Here is a 26342-nt window from a genome sequence, read left to right on the forward strand (position 1 = left end):
GTAGTATTCTGATCTCCATTGAACAGAATTTGGCATCTTATTGTCCTTTTCCAGAAAATCAATCCCTTTAAAGCATGGAACATGGCAATTTTAGGTCAGCAGGCACTTAAAAGACACCTTTTTAACTTTCAAGAGCTGTCCTAATAAGATATATTTTGTACAAAAAATACCAGTGTTAGCAAGATGAAACTTGAATCATTGAAATTTTGAAAAGGGCTTAGTTTTAGCTGCTGGTACACCTTTTACCTTTGAAATTACTTCTTTTTTTGATGGTTCTGGGGATTGAACCCAGTGATTGCCTGGGGCACGCTAGGAACTGTTCTATCACTGAGCTACATCCTTTCCCAGCCCTTTTTATTTTATTTTGAGACAAGGTCTCACTAAGTTAGTCTGGGTAGCCTAGATCATGCAATCCACCTGCCTCAGCCTCCTAAGTAGCTGGGATTACAGGAATGTATTGCCACACCTGGTTTAGGATTAGTGTTTGTATGCTGGGACATTGTGGTCATTTTCAGATATCATGGGCCAGGGATTTAGCTCAGTGGCGCTGTTTCCTGCCTTTCAAGTGCAAGGTCCTGAGTTCCATCCCTGGCACTGCAAAAAAAAAAAAAAAAAAAAAAAGACATTTGAAGATATCAGGCTCCATTCTTTTTGCTAACCTTGGTAACTATTCAGAATCCATTACAGTATTGTATTTGGGATGAGGGAACCCACAGAAACTCATGTCTCTGTGCTTTTGGACTGTAAAATAACTTTTCAGGGTTAGGATGAATGGTGGCAGAAGTCAGCCTTCTGTAGTCAGGAATGGCTTCAGCCTGGCTACAATCCTATAACCATGGGAGTTAGGTATAATCAGCCTCTCCATTTGATTAAATTGGTTTGGGCAGTGGTATCAGTAAGATAGAACTGCACTACAGAAATATCTATTTCAGTGAAATGCTTGAGAATTATTGAAAACATATGATGCTTTAAATAGAACTTTTCTACTTTGGAGGGAAAGTGCCGTGCAAGCATGGTCCTCGTTGTTAGTTTATTTACATCATATATGTTCAAATAGTTCCTGCATTTGAAAAAAATTCATTGATAATGTAGGTATATTGTTTTTCCAAGGTTTTCATTTAAAATAATACTCATTGGGCCGGGAATTTAGCTCAGTGGTTCTGATGCCTACCTGGCAAGCGCAAGGTCCCGAGTTCGATCCCCGGTACCAAAAAAAATAATACTAATACTCATTGATAGATTTTGATAGAAAATGGAAAAACAGAAGTCAGTGCTCTTTTTATTTTATTTATTTATTTATTTTTTGCTGTTGTTTGATATGGGGGTCTATGTTGCTCAAGCTGACTTTAAACTCTTGTGCAAACTTTTTTTTTGGTACCGAGGATTGAACTTGGGACCTTGCATTTGCGAGCCAGGCGCCAGAACCACTGAGCTAAATCCTCGGCAAGCTGACTTTAAACTCTTGAACTCAAGCAGTCCTGCCACCCTAGCTTCCCTAGTAGCTGGGATAATGGGCACATGCCACCTTGCCTGGCTTAGAGCTCAATTATCTTCTTAATTCCTCATCTACACAACCTTTTCCCTCCATTCTAATAATGTTCTTCAGTCCACAGACTATGGCAGAACCTATTTGCAAAACAGTTCATAAGAGATTTAACTATATAATTTACCGTTGGTCACCTAGAGAGGAAAAACCAAAGAAACAGATGGCTGCTGAGGGAAAATGTGATAACAACAAATTTGAGGGACTGGAGACCAGAGAGGAAGAAGAATGCTTGGGAGTGGTCTCAGGAAGCTGATTGGTAGTGACAAAATAGAAATTAGGTAATAGAAAGATTAGGTTTCCACCAGGTGTGGTGGTGTACACCTGTAATCCCAGCACTCAGGAGACTGAGGCAGAAGGATCACATGAGTTTGAGGCCAGGCTGAACTACATAGTGAGATCCTGTCTCAAAACACAATGCAAAACAAGGGCAAGGTCCTGAGTTTGATCTCCAGTAATGAAAAAAGGAAAAAAAAAAAAGCTAAACAAAAAAGTTTGGGCTACAGTACCAAAAACATTCTTCTAAAAAATTTTGTCATAGCATTGTCTTTACAAGTAAAGCTTTTGTGATAATTAGAATGCCACAGAATTCATCTCTCTTTTTTTTTTTTATCAAGTTCAGATCAGATGGGTAATGTGCCAACATCGTAACAAGGTTTGAGGGAGGCACATCTCACGCATACAGCATGAACACCCAATCATCACACTTATGAACCGAAGGATCCAGAATTCATCTCTTGACTTGTTGTCCCAGTAAGGTTTTAGAATTTAAAACCAACCCCTTAAACACAATTTATGTTAGACAATAAGTACCAATTCAGTTTGGGTAGGTAGTATATAATTTCCTTTCTGTGAGAGTGGGCTGTTCCCATCTAAAATTGTTTGTGGGTGAAATCTTAACCAGTATCCATAAAGTAAAGCTTTATACATATATTTTAAAAAAGAGACATCAGTTTCTTGGATTTTTCAAATGTCAAAGGTTAATTTAAAATATTAGCACTGAAAGATTAATTTTTAAGATACTAAATCTGCTAGGCAAGAATACATGTACATATTGTAATTACTTCCTTTTTACAATTAAAGTAATTGGATTACATTTAATGAGCTATTTACATTTAATAATTAAAAAAGACTCACCTATTCAGTATTCCCTATATACAGAAAGAGATGGGGGAAAACTCACTTCTGATATAATTATCTTGACTTGGGCTAAATAGGAAAAACAACTGTGCTTTTTTTTTTGGTACCAGGGTTTGAACTTAGGACCTTGCACTTTGGAGGCAGGCGGCGGAACCACTGAACTAAGTCCCCGGCCCACAATTGTGCTTTTTAAAAAAGGGGTCAAAAGAATATTATTTTAAAATATACATTTTAGGAATTCCCCATAGGAATGTGTTTTGGTTATTGTTTAAAAAAAAGAAAAAAAGAGAAAGAAAGATTAAGTGCTTAAAGAAAAAGTCCCTGATCACAAGATTTAATGAGCTGAACAGTGAACAGAGAATGGAACTTAAGAGTGATTCCCTGGGACCTGGTAGATAAAAGTAACCCATCAGAAGTGATGGAACCCCAAATGCCTAGCTGTTTGAAAACACAAGTGTTTGAAAAGCTGTAGCATCTGAACATGTTAACTGAGGCTGGCACTTTAAATGAGCCAGTGTTTATGTTGTTTAAAGTGAAAGATGTGAAGCCCCTGAGCAGCTGGCTAAAATTGGATGTAGAGAGAGAGAAAGCAGTGTGTTATCCTCATTAACACCATTTCCATTCCATGGTAAATATGTCAGGAAGCTTTTCTGTGCTAGCATGCAGTCTTTTTTTTTTTTTTTCCAAGAGGGAATATCTTAGTCTAGGACTTTGGTGGCACTTGTATGTGAAGAGAAACACAACCATATTTGTCTGACTTCTTGGTTTGATTGTTTTGTGGTGAACAGTATGTCATGGAAAGAGCATGAACATTGAACACTGATGCACCTGAGTTTAAAAGTTATGTATGTAACTTTGATACAAAGTTACAGAAACACTCTGGGTTTTAGTTTTCTCATCTATAAAATCAGAATACTGTGACTTCCTTGCAGAATTGTTTTGAGATTTACAGATATTCAAGAAAATGTGGATAAATATATGCTACATTTTAGAAATTTTTTTAAAAATTAATTTTATTGGTACATTTTAGGTATACAATATAATGACATTCATCATTGGAAATTTGCACCTTTACATAATCTCTCTTGGTTCTTATTTTGTTCCCATTCCCTTGCCCTCCCTTCAACCCCTCCATCCCTCCCTATTTATAAAGACTTTGTTTCCATTTTTTCATGTTCTCATATTAATTCCATTCCCTTCTTTTCTTTCCCCTACCCCTCCTACTTTCCCTTCCCCTTTGCCCCTTTTCTTCCTATTTCACATTATCTATTAGAAATTTTAAAATATTTATTTAAAATTTACATTTAATATTTATTTAAAAATTTATATTAGGGCTGGGGATTTAGCTCAGTGGTTCCGCCACCTGCCTCGCAAGCGCAAGGTCCTGAGTTGGCTCCCTGGTACCAAAAAAAATAAATTTACACTAATAATTTAAAAAGACATCTATTCAGTATTCCCTATATGCAGAAAGAGATGGGGGCAATATTAAATTTTTAAATATTTATTTAAAATTTAAAAATATTTATTGAGCAGACACCACAGGATACAAATTGCATATACAGTGGTACCTCTGTTTATGAGCACTTTCGCTTGACAAAATTTTGGGGTTTTTTTTGTGAACTCTGCATCGGGTGATGAACACAACTGGAGCCATCTTTCCTGCATGAACACAAACATGGCCATCTTTTCCAGAGTCATGGAATGTATTAAGTTCCTGAACTGAGGTACCAATGTATATAAGAATCCCACCTTCATTGCAAGTTTGAGTCCTTTCTGAGCAATTTAATGAGACCTTGTCTCAAAATAAAAAAGGGCTGGGGACACAGCTCAGTGTGAAGGCTCTGGGTTCAGTCCCTAATACTAAATAAATATCCTGTCCTTGGCTCCAGATTGTTGCTATTGCTACTACTATCTGTCCAGGTTAGAGATTTTTTTTCAGTTTTGAGAGTTGTATATCCCAAAATCTGTGCTACAAAGTAGAAGATAGTGATTAACATAAGAAGTCTTTCTTTTTGGTACTTTGGGAGAGGGAGAAATAACTTCAGACTAGAAGAGTCAAAGAAGTCTTCTTAGAAATGATGACATTTGTCTTGGGCTTTTGAGTATTTGTCTACTGAGATGGTTTCCTGCTATGTTGCCCAGGCTCGGCTCTTCTACCTCAGCCTCCAAAGTTCTGGGACTAGGCAAACACCATGATGCTCAGCTGTTTGTTTTTAAAATGATACACCACAATCCAGATAATAATCCCTTTGAGACTGTTTTGTATGTAAAATAAAAATGCTGTATTGACTTTTCTCTTTTTTTGGCAGTGCTGGAGTTTGAGACCCAGGTGTTGCACATGCTAGGCAAGCACTCTATCCCTGAGCTACACCTCCAGCCACCATGTTGGTTCTTTCTTTACCATGATTTGGAAGGCTGATATTCTGTTGTAAGACTTAAAATTGACATAATGTAAGCCATCCATTTTTTTCCTTCATATTTCTCTCCATACTTCCTGGAGAGCATGTTTCAGAAGGTAACAGGCCCATCGATGCTTGGCATCCACTGAGACTAAAGAAAAGCAAAGAAGACCAGTTAGGAGAGTTCTTGTGTAATGTTTATTGTTGTTTAATTTGGCCTGCACTCCTTAGACTATTTCATTAGTCTAAGTTTTATTGTTCTAGGAAGTGAGTCCAAACAAATTCAGCATTCCTATTTTTGTAATATACTTTCTATGTCCTTTATTTATTTTTTTTTAAATTTTTAATTTTTTGGTACCAGGGATCGAACTCGGGACCTTGCGCTTGTGAGTCTGTATCCTTTAAAATTCTGTAAAATCTGTGGTAATGTCTTCTAGATCTTGATATTGTAATTTTAAAAATGTATAATTGATATTGTGTAATAGGAAGAAAAGGTCTAAAGGGGTAGGGAAAGTGGGAGGGGTAGGAGAAAGGAAAGAAGGGAAAAGAAGAAATATGAGAAAAGAAAAAAAATGGAAACAAAGTCTTTGCAAATAGGGAAGGGTGGAGGGGGTGAAGAGAGGGCAGGGGAAGGGGAAAAAAATAAGAACCAAGATACATCATGTAAAGGTACAAGATCCCAATGATGAATGTAACTATTGTATACCTAAAATGTACCAATAAATTTAATGAAACAAAACAAAACAAATTCAGCATTCCTTTGACTTAGTAATATTGATAGCTACCAGTTACTGAGTACCTACCTACTAGGCACTAGGTACCCCATAGAAGGCGTTTTATCATTTTATCCTTAGAACTATACTTAAGTCTTATGTTCTTCATTTTATAGATGATGAGCCTTACAGATGAAGCTCAGGCATTAGCCTAAGGTCAAGCCAGGCATGGTGGCTCACACACTTGAGAGGCTGAAGCAGGAGGATTGCCATGAGTTTGAGGCCAGCCCTAGGCTACATAGTGAGTTCAAGGCCAGTCTGAACTACATAGTGAGACCCTGTCTCAAAAATAACAAAACCAAAACTAAAAATAACTAGCCTAAGGTCATATATATTGTGCCTTTGGGTTCACCAAGGTTATGTATTTATTTATTTATTATTTTTATTATTTTATGTAGTAAGCACCCAAATGAATGTTAGCTTTAAAAAAGAAAAGAGGGTTGGCTGAAGAGGCATGCAGGTTCATGGTGGGTCACCAGATTTCGTCACTCTTCCAGGAGTGCTGGAAGCGGGGCGGGGCAGGGGCGTTCTCAGTCTCATTGTCTAAAGTGCTCTTGACTCTGGGCCAAGGAGAACTAGACCAAGTTCAGAATGTTCTCCCACAGGTGGCACAGGGCAGTGAAAAGCTGAGAAAATATTGATGGGACCCTTGGCAAAAGGTATACAAGTGGATGTCGTCTCACTTGAGATGAGTCGTGCAGATTTAAAAGAAGAAGATACTTCAGAAGAGTTCCCAAGATAGTTCGGAGGACAGTTCGGAGTCCAGAGAGGAGGATGACCGCATCACCTGTGAAGTCACCTGGATAGCATTAAACTTCCTAATTCAGAAAATAGAAAAGGCAAGGTTGCAGTTTTGGACAGTCTAGCAACTAAAGATAAGAAACAATGAAATAAATTATTTAAAAAGAAACACGTGATACATACCTGCTAATTCTATGGAGAAAAAAATGCAGTAGGAGTGTCTTGCATTTCTGGTACCTACAGTGTTTTTTTAAAAAGTTGCAGTCAAATCTAACAGTTTGAGCAAAGACCAGTTCGTGAATCGGACAGCACTCCAAATGGAAAGGAGTTCAGAGAGCACTGCTGTGTAGCAAGGGTAATGTGCGTTTATCACTGAACACAGAAATAAAGCATAGTAATAAACTTGATTAGTTTATGTTGAGGCCTTTGCCTTGGTTGGACATGGTCTGATCCACTGGGGGCTTGGGATTGACTGAAGCTGAGCTGTTTGTGTTTGGCTGAAACCAGCTGTTTGTTTCAAAATACATTCCTATTTAAGTTGTAAAAGACTTTCTTTGTGAGCCAAGTTATGCACTGTGATTATAACTTCTAAGTTTTGCCCAATAGTATGACTCTAGTTAACAGTCATTTCAAAATAACTAGAAAGTTTTAAAAGTTTCACTACAAAAAAATAATATTTGAAGTGATAGATATGTTAAATTACCCTGATTTGGTCATCACACAATGTGTACAGGTATCAAAACTTCATATTATACCCCATAAATTTTTACAATTATGTGTGTGTGAATAAAAAGGAAAAAAAGAAAAATTATGGTTGTTTTTTATAGTGAGTATTCAAAAAATTAAATATGGTTCAAGTAGTTACATGCTTATGATGATGATATCCTGTTTATTTGCTGTTCATTTGATTTCAAGACATCTTTTCCCTCCTAAAAGTATACCCTGGTATATACTTATTGAAGAGAAATTCAAATTAATCACACTTCAAGAATTTATTTATTTTTGGTAACAGGAATCGAACTCAGGACCTTGCACTTGTGAGGCAGGGGGCGGAGCCACTGAGCTAAATCCCCAGTGTGACTTAAAGAATTTTAACAATACCTTGCCAAGGTGGTGGCACAAGCCTGTAATCTCAGATATTTAGGAGGCTGAGGCAAGAGGATTGCAAATTCAAGACCAGCCTGGGCAACACTATATAGCAAGCCCTCCCTCAAAAAAATAAAAATAAAAAAGGGCTGGGACTAGAGCTCACTGCAAAGGTCCTTGGTTCAATCCCCAGTACCACCACCAGCGCCACCAAAAAAAAAAAAAAAAAAAAAAAGGCAAAACTAGAATAGAAATCATTCTTAGTTTAAACAAGAAGCCCAAGTCTGTGATCACTGGGAAAAGGGAAGTAAAGATGAGCCCTGTGATTACCCTGGATCTCTCTGTCCAGATGCATATTTTGTTTGAATCATGGGTCAGGATTAGGGTTCCCAAGCAGTCTTCTGTACTGCAGACAGATACTGTAGTTTAAGGGAGGCTAAGGGGCTGGAAGGTGTCGGGCAGGGTTCTGGAGAGGAAAGAGCTATGCAGAAAAATCATTCTGCATAGGAATCTCCATAGGTTCTCCTTGAGTCTGCTGACTGATACACACACTGCAGGATCAAACTCCAGGCAGTTTGTGAAACTGACCAGGAAGCTATGAGCTAACTGGTTCCCAGTGCAGGAAGGTGTTTGTTTCTACCTTCCAGAGTAGAATCCACATGGCCCACTTAGGGTACCTAGTATGGCCATGTTTTAGTGCTGGAGCTAAACATACCCAAAGATTACTCTAGACCTGTCCACACAAATCTTGAAAACAAGCCTCAGAACTATCAAACTGAACCAAAAATAGCTTAATTGCCTACCAGAACAAAGTCCAACACTCTTGAAGGCAACAATGTTGGACACTAAGCGTATAAAATAATGTCCAGCATCCCATCAAAAGTTACAAGATGTTCCAGAAGCTGTGATTCATAACTAGGAGGAAAATCAGTTATAGTAGTAGAAAAGAAATTCAGAAATGACAGATGATGGAATTACCGGATAAGAGTATGGGGGGGGGGGGGCGGGTACCGGAGATCGAACTCAGGACCTTGCACTTGTGAGGCAGGCGTGGTGCCACTGAGCTAAATCCCCAGCCCCAAATAAGAGTATTAAGACAGCTGTTATAACTATGTTTAAGTAAAACATATTAGGAGGTAGATACTTTAGCTTCACAAATTGTGGAGGGCCGGGGATTTAGCTCAGTGGTTCCGGCGCCTGCCTCACAAGCGCAAGGTCCCGAGTTTGATCCGTGGTACCAAAAAAAACCAAAACAAATTGTGGAGTAATGTTTTGGTTTGGGTGGTTTTTTGTTTCTTGCAGTACTGGAGTTTTTTTAAAGTATTAACCTTTTTTATTGGTACATCTTAGATGTGCATAATGATAATATTCATCATAGGGAATTTGTACCTGTACATGATATATCTTGGTTCTTTTTTCCAATTCCTCCCCTCCCTTCAACCTTTCTTCCCCTCCTTATTTACAAAAGTTTTGTTTCCATTTTTTCCTTCTATTCTCTTTTTATTCTTGTCCCTTCCTTTCCCCTCCTCCTTCCCTTGTGCTCATTTGAACATTTTCTTCCCATTTTCCAATATCTATTATACATTTTGATCGTTATTTATACTTTCAGTTTCTCATACCAGAGAATGCAGCATTTAAACATGTGTCCAATTTATCTCACTTAAGAGTATGGTCTCAAGGTGCATCCATTTAGCTAGAAATGTCTTCAGCTTATCCTTCTTTATGGTAGAGTAATACTCCATTGCATTTAAAAAAAACACATCTTCTTTGGCCATTCATTAGTTGATGGTCATTTGGGCTGTTTCCAAAATTTAGCTGTTACTAACTGTGCTGCTGTAAACGTGGGTGTGCATATATTGCTGTGGTATGATGTTTTTAGTTCTTGCAGGAAGATACCAAGAAGGGGAATAACTGGTTAAATGAAACCACAAGTTTTAGTTTTTTATAGGAATCTCCACACTGATTTCCACAGTGGTTGCACCATGCAGTACTGGATCCAGTACTGAATTCAGGACCTTCACACTGAGCTACATCCCCTGCCTAGTTTTAAAATTTTCTATTTCTTATTTTGAGATAGGGTCTTCCTAAGTCAGTAAGTTGCCCAGGCTGGGCTTGAACTTGTGACCCCCCTACCTCAACTTCCCTATAAGTATGTACTACTACACCTGGCTTCAGTCTCTTTATTATCTTTGTTCTTTTTTTTTTTTGGTACGGAGATCGAACTCGGGTCCTTGTGCTTGTGCAGCAGGTGGCAAAACCACTGAGCTAAATCCCTGGCCCAAATTATCTTTGTTCTTAACATGGTGTTGATTTGGTAAAATTTAAATATTCTCTTGTAAACCTGAATTACAGAATCATAGCCTTTTATGTAGAAAATAATTTTTTTTGGTAGGGAAGGTACACTGAGGATTGCACATGCTAGGTAAATGCTGTACCACTAATGAACAGCCTTTTTAAAATTTTTATTTTGAGACAGGTTCTCAAAATTGCCCAGGCTGACCTCTCAACATGCAATCCTCCTGCCTCAGCCTCCCGAGTAGCTGGGATTACAGGCGAGTGCCACTGTTCCTATTTGGAAAGAACTTTAAAGATTATCTTGTCTATCCTTTCATTTTACAAAAAATAAAGTTTTCACTCATGCTGAGATAAACACTTTTCCCCACATTTCCACATCTCTTGAATCATGATGCATTTTACAATCAGTGGCATCTCAGATTTGATGAAATACAGTAGAAACCCATTAGAATTTCTGACTTTTTTGACTAGTGGTTAAGTTCAAGATTTATGTTTCATAGATTTTCCTTAGTTGGAACAACTTCCTCTCTTTATTCCACCCATTTCAGATCTTTATTTCAAGAATTCTATTCAGTCTCTTCACTTCACGGTGATCTTTTCTCCTTTATACTGTATTGCCATCATTGCTTATATTCATTCAGTTTGATAATTAAACTTCTATTTACTTGCTATATTGTTACTTAAGTGTAGTCTTACCTGTCTCAACTAAATTATAAGCTCTTGGAGTGAAGGGAAGAGATTTATCCCCCCCCCCCAAACTAGGGATTGAACCCTGTGCCACCTTTGTACTGAGCTACATCGCCAGCCCTTTTTATCTTTTATTTTTTGAGACAGGATCTTGCTAAATTACTATGTGGCCCAATTTGGGCCCATTCTTTGTGTCTTTGATTGTCTACTTGATAAATATTCATTGATTGATAAAGGTGCTATAATTAGTAGTTAACCATTAATACAACCTGAAGCTTATTAAGAGATGGTATTCTTATGGTTAATAATCACATATGAGAACAGTGCGAGTGCTGGGTAGATGTTAACCGTTTTATGCTACCACCATGACACACCACTGTTGGTGCTGTTTACTGTTACTGTCATTTCATCTATTCTGTGCTGCACATTCCGCTAAGCATTTTATACATGCATTATTTCATTTTTCTTTACAATAACCTCACAAATTACAAGTTGTTATACTAATTTATTTGTTTATTTTTTTGTTGTTGGTACCGGGGATCGAACTCAGGACCTTTCACTTGCGAGGCAGAAGAATGAACCACTGAGCTAAATCCCCGGCCCCTTGTTATACTAATTTAGCAGGTTAGGAAACAGACTTAGAGATTAGACTGCTTGCCAAAGTTCCAAAGCTAAGATAACGGTGGAATGAAACCTGTATCTATCTGCCTATCTCTGTCTCTGGTCTCTCTTGATTTTTTATTAAAATTTTTTTTTGTTGTGTGTGTGTGTGTGTGTTGAGACAGGGTCTTGCTGTGCAGTCCAGGCTGGCCTTGAATTTGGGGCAGTTCTCCTGCCTCAGCCTCCCGAGTGCTGGAATTACAGGTGTGCTTTACCACGTTTGGCTATTTTTTAAATTTTTGAGACATGATCTTACTGTGATGCCCAGGCTGATTTCCAGCTCTAGGACTCAAGCAATTCTTTACCTCCACCTCTTGAGTGTTGAGACTATAGGCGTGTATCACTGCGCCTAGCTCACCTGTGTCTCTTAAGTTTATGCTCTTGCTCCTCTGCCCCACTGCTTATTAGATTTTGAGGGCTTTGGTAACTGTCTTGTAAACAGGGTGGAAGGAAGAAAACAGATAATTGTTTTTCCCTCTGCTCAAGGACTTTTCCTTATAAATCCCATGTTTTGAGTGGTGAATAGAACTTGTGAGAGGAAGTAGATGTACAGCTGCCCCTTGCTCTTGACTCTTAGTTGCTTGTGGTTTGGCCATTAGTGACAGATGGATATGTGACACTTTTTCGGGTATGAATTCGTTTTTTGGCTGTACTGGGGATCGAACTCAGGACCTTGCGCTTGCAAAGCAGATGCGGTGCCCCGACCTAACTCCCCGGCCCTTCGGTTATGAATTCTTGTTACATCTAGCAGAGTAGAGTAATTGATATGGAATTGCATGGCAGTGTACTCCATAATTCCCCTGCCTGTTGCTCAGATGTAATTATGATTGCTAAGTCCCTCCTCTTGCTCTGGTTAGTATATGAAGAGTCACATCTCAGTATTGCTGCTTCTACTTGCTCCATGACCACACAGTATTTGTATATTGGCCTGAGCTGTCAGCAAAACATTTTGCTGAATTTCTTTTTTGTTGTTGTTGCTCTGTAACCTTTTTTCTCTGGCCTTTCTCAGTTGTGTAAAGTTGGTTTCTTTTTTGGCTGTTCTATCCCAGAGAGAAAGCAGTAACTGCATAGAGAAGCTGAAATGTGAAATGAGACATGATAGAGATTAAAATATATGGTTACACAGCTGGCAAGATGAAATGAGACTTAGTGTCTGACATGCAGTTTGGCGCTGATTATCTCATACTTCCTTCATTTTTAAGCTTGCCACTATATCTAATCCACTAGTGGATATTCCAGTATCTTGTCTATGGGGAATTTAACCTACTCAGTACTCACTGCTATTTGCAAGAGCCAGGAAAAACAGGTTACATCCTAGTACCATCATCTCCATTTCTAAGTAGGAAAGTAAAATGTAGTGAGATCCTTTCATGAAAACTAACTGGGTGTCCCTATGTGGCTTTGTATTCGTCTGGGAGTCTTGAACACATGTTCCGATTTGCCTTCCTATCAGTTACTTGTCCCAAATTTTTGGGTACCACCAACTAGAGATTGTTCTTTTATCATTGACCGTAAATTTTTTTTTTTCCTTTGGTACCGGGGATGGAACTTGAGACCTTGGCGCTTGCGAGGCAGGCGGTGGAACCACTAAATCCCCGGCCCTATTGGCCATAAATTTTAAAAAAGAAGCATTTGAGGGCTGGGGATTTAGCTCAGTGGTGCCATGCCTGCCTCACAAGCACAAGGTCCTAAGTTTGATTCCCAGTACTGGAAAATGAAGGAAGGAAGCAAACAAGGAAGCAAGCAAGCAAGCATGCATTTGAACATGAAGAATACTTTAACTCTTCATGGGGTTGTATGAGTTATTGACACATTTCTAGTACTCCTTTGATTTGTTGAAGTTTGCCACTTGTGTGGGTAGCAGGGACTGGGCATTTGTTTTTTAGAGCAGCTTAGTTTTTCATGTTAAACCTCTGTGTGAATTTAATGCTCAGTTGATGACTATGGCTGAAAGAAATCTGGTACCCACTAATGTTAGGAGTAAGTTTTCTCCATTTATGAGGAAAATTATTGCTAATTATATTTATTTAATCAAAAAATAAGCTTATTTAGATGATAGGTATTTTCAAGCATTTTACATTATACCATTTTTGATGATTTGGGGATTGCTAGATATTGATATTAGAATGGGAAAGTAAAATGAACTTGTGTCTGCAACTGAAAGTCATCAATGACAACACTGTAGATCCCATGAAATAAGTGGATCCATAACAGGGAATTGGGCCAACATAGAGATACAAGAAATACTTTATGTAAATAAATTTTTTTTAACAGCTGAAAATACTTTGCAAACAATATGTCAGTTTCATATAGCATCTCTTGAGCATTTTTTTTCCCAGTACCAGTGATTGAACTCAGGACCTTGTGCTTGCCAGGCAGGCTCGGTGCCACTGAGCTATATCCTCAGCCCTCTTGAGCATTTTTAGTATTAATTCACAGCTGAAATAGAGGGATGAATTGAAATTTTATCCCCAGTTGCCAGTCATCATTAGACTAAGAACTAGATCCCAGGTTTCCAACACACAATTTAAATGATTTTTCTTGTGAACAATCAGGTGGATCCTACTAAAAAGAGAGCCTAATTTTGGTCACTTATGGAGAAAATTTCTATGGAAAAGTTGATACTAAAACCATTTTGAAGGTAAAGTTACACCCCACTTTTAGATTTAAGGGCAGAGGTATGATTAGGGCCTGAAGAGTAATAAAGATAAGAATAAAAGATGGAATTGCACCCCAAAAGAGAATAAAAAGCTCTGGAATTACCAGGTATGCATGGATCTTGATAGACAGTATGTTTAAGGAGTAAGATACTGGAATCTAGAAGTCCCTGAGCTACTGTCCCAAAACCAAACCAAGATGAGAAGGTTCCTTAATTGAATACAGGTCCAAAATTGGAGTCATTCCTTTATAAAATTGGAAATCTGGTTTTAGATCACAAGTAAGGTCTTTTTCTTGGTTCTCACAGTCACATACTTTGTCCACACCAGGAGTTCCATTTCTGTCCTGCTAGCTGTTTCAAACATTGTTTTAAACTGATTTGTCAGTAACTCCTTGTGTCTGGAGAGTCTGGTTATATTTGTCAGTTCAGCTCCACCCTGTGTTTCAACAGGAAGTGGGTGGGTACTTATGCCTATAATGAAGCATTTCTCCTTGTAGTTGCTGCATGGTAGTGAGGACTGCTATATGCAACAGTAAATTCGTACTTTAAACATTTTAGTATGCCAACTGAGATTACAGTAAGACCGTGTGTTGTCTGTTATTTTGAAGTCACATGGTTATTAGGCTTTCCAGTTAAAATTCTTTAAATCCTGTGGAACACATATTTTTGTGGGGTTTGTTTGTTTACTGGTACTGGGGATTGAACCCAGGGCCTTGAATATGCTAGCTGCCATTGAGTTGCACCTCCAGGCCAAATATGTATTTCTTATTTTTTAAAATTTTTTTTATTTTTTGGTACTGGGGATCGAACTTGGGTCCTTCTGCTTGCGTAGCAGGTGTTGAAACCACTGAGCTAAATCCCTGGCCCCAAATATGTACTTTTTAATTACAACTTTTTCAAAACTGTATTTTTTATCATAAAGAAATTTGTGTCTTACAAGAGGAAACTACGAAGTAAACCTCATATGCCCCAGTCCAAAGTGCTATTAAATAGAGAACAATGGGAAATACTGAAGTGAAAGCAGAAGTCCTGTTTGCCACAAAAACAAATCCCCACATGTTCCCATCCTCAGCTACTGTTGATCAGCATTTTGGGGTTATGTTTCGAAGAGGAACTGCCTTGAGAAGCATTTCTGTTGTGATGGTTATTGCTGTAGCTCAGATATACTTGCTTTTTAGATGTGACCATAGAAGCCAGCGGGTGTTGTCAGTGACCTTGGCTCTCCGTGTAGTATTGTTTATTTATCATAAACAGCTAGTAATAAGCATCATTGCCAGAATGAGCAGTCATCTATCTTCTATCCTAGGGATAACAGGAGTTCAGAGAGTAGGGTACAGATGAGTGTCTCCTTCCTCCCTCTCGCGTGCAACCTTCCTTCCTTTATAACATTCTCTCTGTCCCCTACTCCTGCAGCACTCCACCTCACCCCAGGCTGTTGGGAGCAGAGTTGTGGGAATTAAAAAAGTAGGAAGATAACAAAGTCTCTTTTTGACTTTACATTGACCAAATGTGATTCATAAATATTCCCTGGTAACTTCCAGTATATAGACTTATTTGCTTGCCCTTTTTGTTATTTTTCTTTTGGTGCAATATATAGAGTTGAAGAATCTCACTTTTTAAAAAATTATTTATTTATTTATTTATTTATTGCAGGACTGGAACCCAGGGCCATGGCAATGAGCTCCAGTCTTTTTTGTTTGTTTGTTTGTTTTAAATTTTAAAACAGGGTCTCACTAAATTGGCCAGTCTGAACTCCATTTATAACCCTCATGTCTCATCCTCCCAGAGTGCTGGGATTACAGGCATGGACCACAATACTCAGCAAAAATCTCAGTTTTTGAGAGGACCTGAAAGACCCTCTCAGCTGGGCATGGTGGCACCTGCTTGTAATCTCAGCACTCTGGGAGAAATGAGGCAGGAGGATCACAAGGATCACATTAACCTGGACAATTTAGCAGCAAGACTGTCTCACAATTTTAAAAGGCACAAGACATAAACCTTTCCTCCCTCAAAAAGTAAATAAATAAAAATTTAAAATGCTGAACATGTAGCTCAGTGCAAAGGCCCTGGGTTCAACTCATAGTAACACACACACACACACACACACACACACACACACACACACACACACACACACACACACACACGCCCCTCATCTAATTTTCCTTTCCAAGTATGAGTCCTATCATGGCACTGACAGTCCAGACTGGTCAGTATACTGGCAGACCATGGCTAGGAAGGAATATCTCAAGTCTTGTTCGGGGCTCATTTCCTTAGGCTGAAACTAGCTAGGAGTGAAGATGAAGACTGCTTCGAGGTCTGGCCTGGATGTCTGGAATTAGTCCAAAAGCCCAGTTTTTCCTTTGGACTTCTTAGGGTAGCTCTCTCCCAGATCAGTCTGGAACCCTCCCAGAGTATAAAGACTTGCATATTAGACAGATCATTTTAACATAGCCACAGGAGTTATATTGAGGCAAGAGATGGCTGGAGGTAGGAACCAATTGAAAACTTCACAGGCTCAGGAGAGAGGAAGAGAATGGCCCATTTTATGGGCCACTATAGATATTACAGATCCCATCTGATCCAAGAGCTGATTGATAGCCATAATGCACCTCCCTAGACTTGCCTCTGATCTTGTGTTCAGAATACAAGTGCATGTTGGCTAATTGAGCTGATGAAAGCAGCTTAGATAGATGCAAATTCAGAAATTTTAGAGCTAGGAAGCTTTTTAAAGATCTTTTAGCTTAGTCCCTTTATTTCATGGATGAGGAAACTGAAGCCCGGACAGTGAGTTACAATTTTGATTTATGAGGCACTGATGATGTTGTCCAGTTTGACCTCCCAATACCTTCTTACACTGTTGGAATTTCTCCCTCAACATGTTAGATAGCAAGCCATCTAGAGGCTGGGGAAACTCATAACCACATTTAAGGAAAATTCATTCTATTATAGGACAGCTTTAATTAAAAAGAACTAGATAAATTGAAATTTACTTCCCTGTAACTTTTATCTTCTCAGCAGTTCTTCTTTCCTGTGTAACATCTCCCAAAGTAAGACCTTCTCAAATCCCCAAATTAACAAACACCACTGTAGCATATAATTTCCTTAATCAAAGTAAAGCATGTCTGAAAAAGACCTTTACTGATTCCATAAAGACAAGGTACTTTACTCTTTCGTGTATCTCTAACTTGTTTTTTCTTTTTTTGCGGGGCGGTATCAGGGATCGAACTTGGGACCTTGCACTTGCGAGGCAGATGGCAGAACCACTGAGTTAAATCCCTGGCCCCTAACTTGTTTTTCTCTACCTAAGAACCACAATTTTTGTTGATTCTTGTCACTTTTTTTTTTTTTTTTTTTCCAAATGCTGGAGATAGAACTCAGTCTCTTACCTATGCTAGGCAGGCAGTCTACCACTGAGCTATTTCCCCAGCCCAGTTCACTTTTTTTTTTTCTGTTACTAGCATGAACATTTAACTCTTTTCATGATACTTTTTATAAGGAAACATGCTTTTTATCACTTTTTGAATATAATTGCACAAAACTATAAGGAGAGAGCAATAAATGGGGCTGAAGGGCCAAAGTCACTTCTGCAACCTGTCTGTAGTTTCTCAGTTCATATGTGCTATGGTGATATGATGGGCCTTTCTGTTTGTACTCTCTACTTCTGAGCCTGCAAAATTTCTCAGTTGGTTATTTCCACCAGCCTTTTGCCTCAGTATAACTTCTGTGCTTATGTTAGAATGATTTGTCTAAAGTGCAAATTTGATTCTTTACTTCCTTAATTCAGAGGGTCCTCAACACCTAGTGTTCTATAAATTTTCCAGTAAAGTGCTACTGATGTTGGAGGAACCTTTCTCAACTGGAGTTCAATAAGAGAATTAAGGCCTAATGCCATTAGAGATCTATTGTCTTAATTTTTTTCCATGGATCTAGAATGGTGCTAGTATGTACAGTCTTGAGGAGAACTGAGAAAACAGTCCCTCTAGTTATTTTCTTTGTTCTGTGGTTCAGATGAGGAACCCAGTTATGAAAGACAGGAGGAGAAAATGTCCTTTTCAGGAGGTCTAAGAACATAGCTAGGAGCAACTTCAGGAGCAAAACCATCAAATTTCATTGGAATCTAGGGTTTTATCTTTAAATTTTTTATGTGACTATTGCATTCTACTACATAATATGTTCATGGTTAAGTGTTTTTAAATATTTATCAATGAATAGAATTGATTTTACAGGAAGATTTGCCTGTGGTCTGTGGAACTATAAATACCCTTTTTTTTTTAAGCTTTATAGAGGGCATTTTATAAATTTTATTATTCAATGTCTCTAGAAAAATTTCCCAAGATCACACAATTAGTAAGATGTCAGAGTCAACTCTAAAGAAAAAGACTTTATACTCTTCAGGTGGTCACACAAAACCATGTGAAGAATGTCTAAGTCACTTTAAGCTTGGATCTTTTCTTCCATTCTCAGCCAGCAGCATAAACAGAAGGGAAAGGTTTAATAGTATTCACACTCAATAACTTTTAGGACAATTTAAGTATCAAAATATAATGTATCATATTTTTCATTTAAGGTCATATGTAGCAGATTTGCAATTTAGAATCCTCTAAAGGAAACTTATTGCATAAACAGTTCTATATAAATTTTGGGTTTATTTATAAATTTATAAACATTTCTTCTCTGTAAATTGTAATTGAAAGAATCATCTCAAAACCTAAAAAAAAAAAAAAAAATGTCCATCAAAGTACTAACCTATATTCTTCTCAACTCCAGAGCCCATGCATTTTCTACAGCTTGAAGCTAAATTGAATCAAGAACCTAGAAGATTCTTTGCCTCTTTCTAAGTTTATCTTTACTGGAATGTAGGACTTTGTTTTGGTTAAGTTACTATTGTGGTTCAGATCGTGCATAATTCCATACTTCTTATGCAGAAGACAGCCAATCCTTAAATATCTAAAAGAAAAATGAGCAATGGCACAGGTATTTCCATATAACAGGGACTCTTATCTCTTTGGTGTCTTAGAAACAAATTAAATGGCTTTTTTAAAAATAGCAGATATATTTTCCTTTTTGTCTTGATGGATATTGACGTATTGTTATTTCTTGAGTGATCTTCAGCGACATTCCCCCCCGCCCTGCGCCAATTGAATTCAGGGCTTTGTGCATGCTAGGCAAGCAGTATACTACAGAGCTACATCTTAAGCCCTTTAAAAATTTTATTTTGGGGCCGGAGATTTAGCTGAGTGGTTCCAGCGCCTGCCTTACAAGCGCAAGGTCCCAAGTTTGATCCTTGGTACCAAAAAAAAAATTTTATTTTGATCCAGGCATGGTGACACACACCTGTGAATCCCAGCACTGAGGAGGCTGAGGCAGGAGGATTGCTGCAAGTTCAAGGCCAGCCTGAACTACATGGCGAGACCCTGTCTCAAAAGGGGGGGGAGGGATTTAGCTCAGTGGCGCCCTGCCTGCCTCACAAGAGCAAGGTCCTGAGTTCGAGCTCCTGTACCAAAAAATAAATAAATAAAGGGCTGAGGGTTTAGCTCAGTGGTGCAGCAAGCAGAAGGTCCTGAGTTCAATCCCTGGTACCAAAAATAAATAAATACATAGTAAAAAATTTTTTAAACTAAAATTATTTTGAGACAAGGCCTTGTTAAGTTGCCCAGGCTAGCTTTGAACTCACAGTCCTCCTGTCCAAGTAGCTGGGAGTATAAGGATGGACCACCATGCCCAGTGGAGCTGGGGTTTTTGGCAAGAAGAAACCATCTTACTATTAAAAGTTTGATTCCAGGTAAACTCCACATAGATGATGAGAATTATCTCCATTTGTGTCTGATTACTCAAGACACTTGAAAAAACATACATGTTAAAGTACCTGGATATTAGATATTGCCCTTGTCCCCAGTGTGACATTTACCTAGTCATTGGTGATCCAGTTTCCACTAGATGTCCAGAGGGAAAGTCCGGAATGTGCTGGCAGTGATCATTTCAACACAGAATTTCAAAGTGGTCTGAGACAGTACTGAAATAGGTGGAGCCACGGTGACTTCGTTACCTGGCTAAACCCAGAATTCCTAGTTCTTCCAGAAATTTTGAAATTTGGGAATCTAAGGACATCCTGAGAGTCCTGTAAGGTTCTTTTATCTGTAATCTCCTACCTCTTTTCCTGATTTAGACTCTTTCACCATGTGTTACTAAAGATTGCATCTTAGTGTCTGATACTCTTTGTGGGGGGTGGGGTACTGGGGATCAAACTCAGGACCTTGTGCTTGTGAGGCAGGCGTGGCACCACTGAGCTAAATCCCTGGCCCCAGTGTCTGATACTCTTTACATTAAGCAAAACAAGGAAAGAGTTAGACTGGAAAGTCAGGAGTTCATATTACAAGACATGTCGAGTCAAAGGAGGAACTTAGCAGAGAAGCAGAATGGAAATCATTTCCTAAGACAGTAGACAAGTATTCAGGAAACACCTCTGCACCCCAAAGATAGGCACAGCTGCCACACAGTGACTGTTAAAGGGAGGTTCAAAGTTATAAGCAAACAGCTGATTCTCTTGGTTCTTGGGCTGTTGCTGTTGGTGACAGGAAATCTTGTTCCCCAAGCGGCTGGCTTCCTGTTTTATTTTTACTTGTAGCAGATCAGAATGTCCATAACAAGGAGCAGTCTGTTCCAATGGTTTCTACTCCCTCTTTGAGCTTGGATGGCTTTTTTTTTCCTTTTGATCAGACAATATGTTGGTTCACTTTTAAGATCTATGATGGTTAGTTTGACTTAAGCATTTTGTATTCACAGTGAACTTATTTGGTGATGAGTTGATGTTTTAATATTTGATGTAAGTAAAACTTTATTTTTTAAAGAGACATAATATTGGGGACTACTTGTATTTGTTGCCTTTATGCCTTATCTTTTTTCATTTGATGTGAATTTGCCATTTTCCCTAGCACAAAAACCATTAGGCCATTTCAGATTTCTTTCTTTTTTTTGGTACCAGGGATTGAACTCAGGACCTTGCACTTGTGAGGCAGGTGTGGTGCCACTGAGCTAAATCCCCAGCCCTAGATTTCTTGAGTTGCACAAGATTTGAAAACAAAACAAGCCCAGTGTGCCTTGACTGCAGTCATACCCATTTTGTTGAGATTGAAACCTCCTCCTAAATCTGTAAAGTTAGAAAATTTTAAATCTAAAACAATAGCTCAGTATGAGCCTGGAGTGCTGGGGGATTTCCTAGGAAAAGGGGCTCATCCTAGGGATAAGAAAGAGTAACTGAAAAGTTTCCAGGGCTGGGGATTTAGCCCAGTGGTTTCGCTGCCTGCTGCGCAAACACAAGGAACCGAATTCGATCCCCAGTACTGAAAAGAAAAAAAAAAAGTTTCCAGATCTACTCCAGACACTTCCTGCTATCTCTAGAGCCCTTTGGCCTAGGTGTATTGAACCGGATGGGAAGAGAAAGGGAGTTGTTGAGTAGAAGAGAAAGGACCAGGGAATCTTACAGCACAGTTGGCTCAGCATCATGTTTGACATACTGAACATGTAAAATTTTCCTTGATATTCTTTCATTCTGTCAATTTACATACTAAACTTTAGTAGTGTTAATAGATACTGGCAGCTAGTATTTAGTTGTACATTAACAGTCATCCATCCAGGAAGAACTGGAGAAATCGTCCTGATGTTTATCAATGGAATGACTGTTGGCAGCTTGATTTCATTGTGGAGATTATCAGATGACAGAAGCTCCTTTTTGATTCTTACAGTAGGCGCCCTAGAACCTGATCTGTTTTGGTTATGGACACCCCAAGGTTACCATCCAGTGTCTGCTGAATGGTAACCATGCCTCCTTGCCTCTGGTCATTCTTAGTTGGAGCAGTAATTGTCACTTTGGGGTTTTCCTGCTGCCTCTGTACCTCAACTAGCAGTCACCAGTTCAGAATTTTTAAATTTATATGGCAAGTCTGCTAATAGCAAACCTTGAAAAAAGACTTGAGGGGGAGGTTAAAGAAGAAAAAACGGGGAGAGTAAAGGTTTTTTAAAAGCTGTTTTAGGGCCGGGGATTTAGCTCAGTGGTTCCGGTGCCTGCCTCAAAAGTGCAAGGTCCCAAGTTCGTTCCCCGGTACCAAAAAAAAAAAGCTGTTTTAGATCAGAGTAAGACCAAAAGAAAAAAAAAAGGACTCATACAACACTAGTGTGGCTGGAATTTGTGGTTGAGTAATACTTTCCTGTTACTTCTTTTTTAGGTTGTTTCTCATCATTCAGAACGTTGCCTGAAGCGGGTCCACCATGCCGTTAGTAACGAGGAACATTGAGCCAAGGCACCTGTGCCGTCAGAAGTTGCCTAGCGTTAGAAATGAGCTGGAATGCGTGACCAACATCGACCTGGCAAATGTCATCCGACAGCTGGGCAGCCTGAGTGAGTGCCTTGGAGAGCCTGTGCTTTGCCCTCAGGGCTCATTGGTGCTCTTTATTTAGTTTTCTTCTCCCCTGTTCCTATTTCTCCCCCATCTGCCTTCCCAAGGTAATGCAAAAGTACATCCCATCCCCCCTTCCCAAAGAAAAGTTCCTTTTTTGGTACAGACTCTTCCCCTCTACCCTTCATGTACCACCACCCTCTAGGTTCCCTCTACCTTCTCCTACAGCTGCTTCAAAAGAAATCTGTGGGAAGGGTGGCAGGAAGAGCTGCAGCAAAAACTGCAGATGGAATGACAGAGCAGAATTCTCTGTGTGTAAAGTGGGAGGTTCACAGAACACTGTCTTGGGTTGGGAAATGTGCCTGTAATTACACGAGCTGTTCTATGTAGCCTGACTTTGTTGAAGTCTCAAATGTGCCAATAGTCTTTATCTACTCAACACCCTCCCCTCTTTCTTCCCAAAGAAAAGTAGAGGAAACATGTACTCAGATTCTGGCCGACTTGTCTACCCTGGTACACATTTAATTGTACTGCAAGCCCCCAGGTCCGAGTTCAGGGTACAAATTACTTCTGTAGTCTCTGGGGTATTGGGAGTTTTGCAAGCTGCATGAACATGGTGACACAAATAGTAGCTGAAGCCATTCTTCTCTAGGAGAAAGATGGGGGTTAGCCCAGTCTGTTTTGGAGCTGAAAGAAAGCCAGCACGACTACATTTTTTTCTTTTAATTGCCAAGAATGAATGAGACTGCCTTGGGTGGGGTACATGCATGTGGTTTAGATTTCATTCTGAATCAAGCTGACTTTATTTGCTTGATGCCAAGGTACGTTAAGGACAGATGCTTGGATTGGCTCTGTATTTGTCTAGTACCCCCCTTGCTCTCATAAGCATCTCCAGCAAAATGCCATTTTAGTGATCATCCTTAGCAGAAGCATCTTGGTGTGAATTATTTCAGACACTCACCCCTCCTATCGAATCACTGCCCTTAGTGAAGGCAGTCAAATATCAAGATAGCCTGCATTCCCCCAGATAATAATAGGCCCTGCCTTTCAAATAGGAGCCTGAAGAAACAGAGCTCTGTGACCAGATGATGTATGGAGTTTCAGATTCCTAAGCCTTCACCTAGCTCAGGGACCATCTTGGTTGATCCCGGGCTTAGGGAAACCTGGATGGGGCATCACGAAGAAATGAAACCCTGCAGTGCCTGTCTTATACAAAGGAACATTGACAGTAGCGCAACAGCAGTGCAGCTGACAGTGAGGTACAGGAAAGCTGCAGAGAGCCTTACTGCTTTTTAAAAGCATTATTTCTGCTTCTGTCACCCTGAGAAGGCCAAATGGGTGGAAGTTGATCACATACTATTCCTTCTCCATAGGATAAAGAGCATCTAGTTAATGATGCCTCTTACTCTCACTCAGCAGGAGTTATGCTTCCTCTCAGGTGTTTTTCCAGGGTGGTGTTGATGGAAGCCGTTTTGGACTCTCCTACTTGTACTCAGATCACTCCTGCCTTGAGGAAGCCAATCTGAGGGCCAGAGATTTTCTCACATTATAGGTCGAACTGACCCTTTATTCATCTGCTAAACATGTATTGAGCATATTTCATGTGCTGTGCTGAGAAGATAGAGTGATAAATGCTTTCTGCCTTCCAGGAGCTTATAATCTACCAGGGGAAACAGCAATGAATTATTCATACAGGGAAGTCACATTTCTTGTCTGCTAAAAGCTAAGTTTTGATAGGATCTTAACATAATCTCATTTTATCTTTTTAGTAAACATATGGAGATAGGAAGTCATATTCCCATTTTTCAGATGAAGAAATGAAAGCTCAGAAAACCTCAAGGCCAACATGGACTATACAGTGAGATTCTGCCTCAAAAAACAAATAGACAAATAAATAAATACTTCTTTGAAAGCTGGCCAGCCAGCACTTTTGATCAGTATTGTGACCATCAGGAGGATGGAACCCCCACTTGGGTCATTAGGAAATCATACTATGATATTGGGTTTTCTGACTGTATTGGGGTAGAATGGCAGCATGTGCTAACAGGACTCTTACTCAGACTTCAGTGAGAACAGCTGTGTATTTTTAAAAATCAGTTTTACCTGTTCAGCTTTCATATAACATTTCTTTTTTTTTTTTTTTTTTTTTGGTACTGGGGATCGAACTCGGGTCCTTGCGCTTGCCCAGCAGGCGGCGAAACCACTGAGCTAAAACCCCGGCCCTTAACATTTCTTTTTTTCTTGTGCTGGGGATCGAACTCGGGACCTTGCACTTGCAAGGCAGGCGCCGGAACCACTGAGCTAAATCCCCGGGCCCCTAACATTTCTTTTGAAGGGCTCTACTAAGGGGGGAAAAAATTGAAGGCTACTCTGAAATTTTTTGTAAAATATGATGTCTGTTATGCATTTATGATGATTTTGAGGTCTATCTTAATAATCTGAATGAGTGAAATTGAACTCTAATCAAGGCACTTTGGTTTTCTCCTATTTAAATATCACATTTCTGTTTTCAGAGGTTGTACTAATTTTTAGCAATTGAAGAACAGGGAACTATCAAATCACTGATTGGAATTATATTTAAAATTTCCTCTAAGCTTAAAGCTTAGGGTATTTAGATTCATTCTGTCTCTCTCTCTTTTGGAAACAGGGTCTCACTATTGTTGCTCAGGCTGTTCTCAAATTAATGAGCTCGTCCTGTCTCAGCCTCCAGAGCAGCTGAGACTGTAGGTATTTACCACCTCATCTGGGCTTAGACAGTTATCTTCTTAAAAGTCATCTAGCTGGGCATGGTGGTGCATGCCTCTAATCCCAGCACTTGGAAAATCTCTAAGGCAGGAGGATCACAAGTTCAAACCCAGCTTGGGCAATTTAGCAACACCCTATCTCAAAATAAAAAATAGAAAAAGGGGTGGGAGTGTAGCTCATTGTGAATGCTCTGGGTTCAATATCCAGTATAGGAAGGAAAAAAAGTCGTCTTGTCATGGCTGAGCAGTTATTTAAGGAAGAAATCTCTGTGATAATTTAAGATGTTTAGCTCCTTAATCTTTATGATAATTTAGTGAGGTCGAGATAGTTATTTTCCCCAGTTTACAGATGAGATTGAGGCTGAGAGATTATGATTTGTTAAAGAATATACAGGTATGGGCTGGGGATTTAGCTCAGTGGCACTGCACCTGGCTCAAGAGTACAAGGTCCAGGGCCGGGGATTTAGCTCAGTGGTTCCATCGCTTGCCTTGCAAGCGCAAGGACCCGAGTTCAATCCCTGGTACCAAAAAAAAAAAAAGACTACAAGGTCCTGAGTTCGATCTCTGGCACCAAAAATAAGAATATACAGGTATAAATAGAGCTGAGACATAAAATCCAGATCTTCCAATTTGAAATCCAGTACTCCTTTCAGGTTCTGTTGTTCAGTCTGTGTTTTTGTGGTGGTGGGATGGAACCCAGAACTTTGAGCATGTTAGGCAAGTGCTGTACCAGTGAACCACACTCTCAGTACCCCAAAGTGCAGTTCTGAGTCTGCCTAGAGCTTGGGTTGAAAAGATAGTGGGAAAGTCTTCATCCTACACCACTCTCCGTTAAAAAAAGAGATCCCTGTTGCCTGCCTTGCAAGCACAAGGTCCCGAGTTTGATCCCTGGTAACAACAACAACAAAAAAGAGATCTCTATGTTACTAATTTTATATGTAAGAATTTTTTATAAGATTTTATCTGGAAAAACCACTGCGTCACACTAATAGAACTAATAGGGAATAGGTACTATTCCCATTGCTATTCCTGCATTCATTAAGGAGTAGGAAGTCCCGAGTCCTCTCTTGGTGATCCAAGGACAAGTTGATTTGGGATTTTCTTTTCCTCTAGAACAGTTGGATATTTCTGAGCCTGGTTTATTTTCTACCCATAATGTTGCATATTTCTCTGCTTTAGCTTCCAAATACAATTTTCCATTACCTGGTCAAGCATGATA

At 39.3% G+C, this 26342-nt stretch overlaps 1 protein-coding gene and 1 non-coding gene across 4 annotated transcripts in view; one reads left to right on the plus strand and one right to left on the minus strand.

The window, feature by feature from the left end:
* Wasf2 (WASP family member 2) overlaps positions 1 to 26342 on the plus strand; it is an 83618-nt gene that overhangs the window by 41236 nt on the left and 16040 nt on the right. For all 3 annotated transcript variants that reach the window (XM_087215470.1, XM_021263149.2, XM_004850716.4), the window contains exon 2: positions 22209 to 22381. In XM_087215470.1, coding sequence (XP_087071596.1) covers positions 22252 to 22381 — 130 coding nt within the window. In that variant the 5' untranslated portion in view covers positions 22209 to 22251. The remainder of the gene's footprint in view (positions 1 to 22208; positions 22382 to 26342) is intronic.
* Positions 2165 to 2266, minus strand: LOC147827239 (small nucleolar RNA U13). Its single transcript, XR_015452832.1, has one exon. It is a non-coding gene; the product is annotated as a small nucleolar RNA U13 (small nucleolar RNA).

This window comes from Heterocephalus glaber, unplaced genomic scaffold (assembly GCF_053883595.1).
Source record: "Heterocephalus glaber isolate CG9 unplaced genomic scaffold, H.glaber_assembly_v1.0 deba00001452, whole genome shotgun sequence".
NCBI lineage: Eukaryota > Metazoa > Chordata > Mammalia > Rodentia > Bathyergidae > Heterocephalus > Heterocephalus glaber.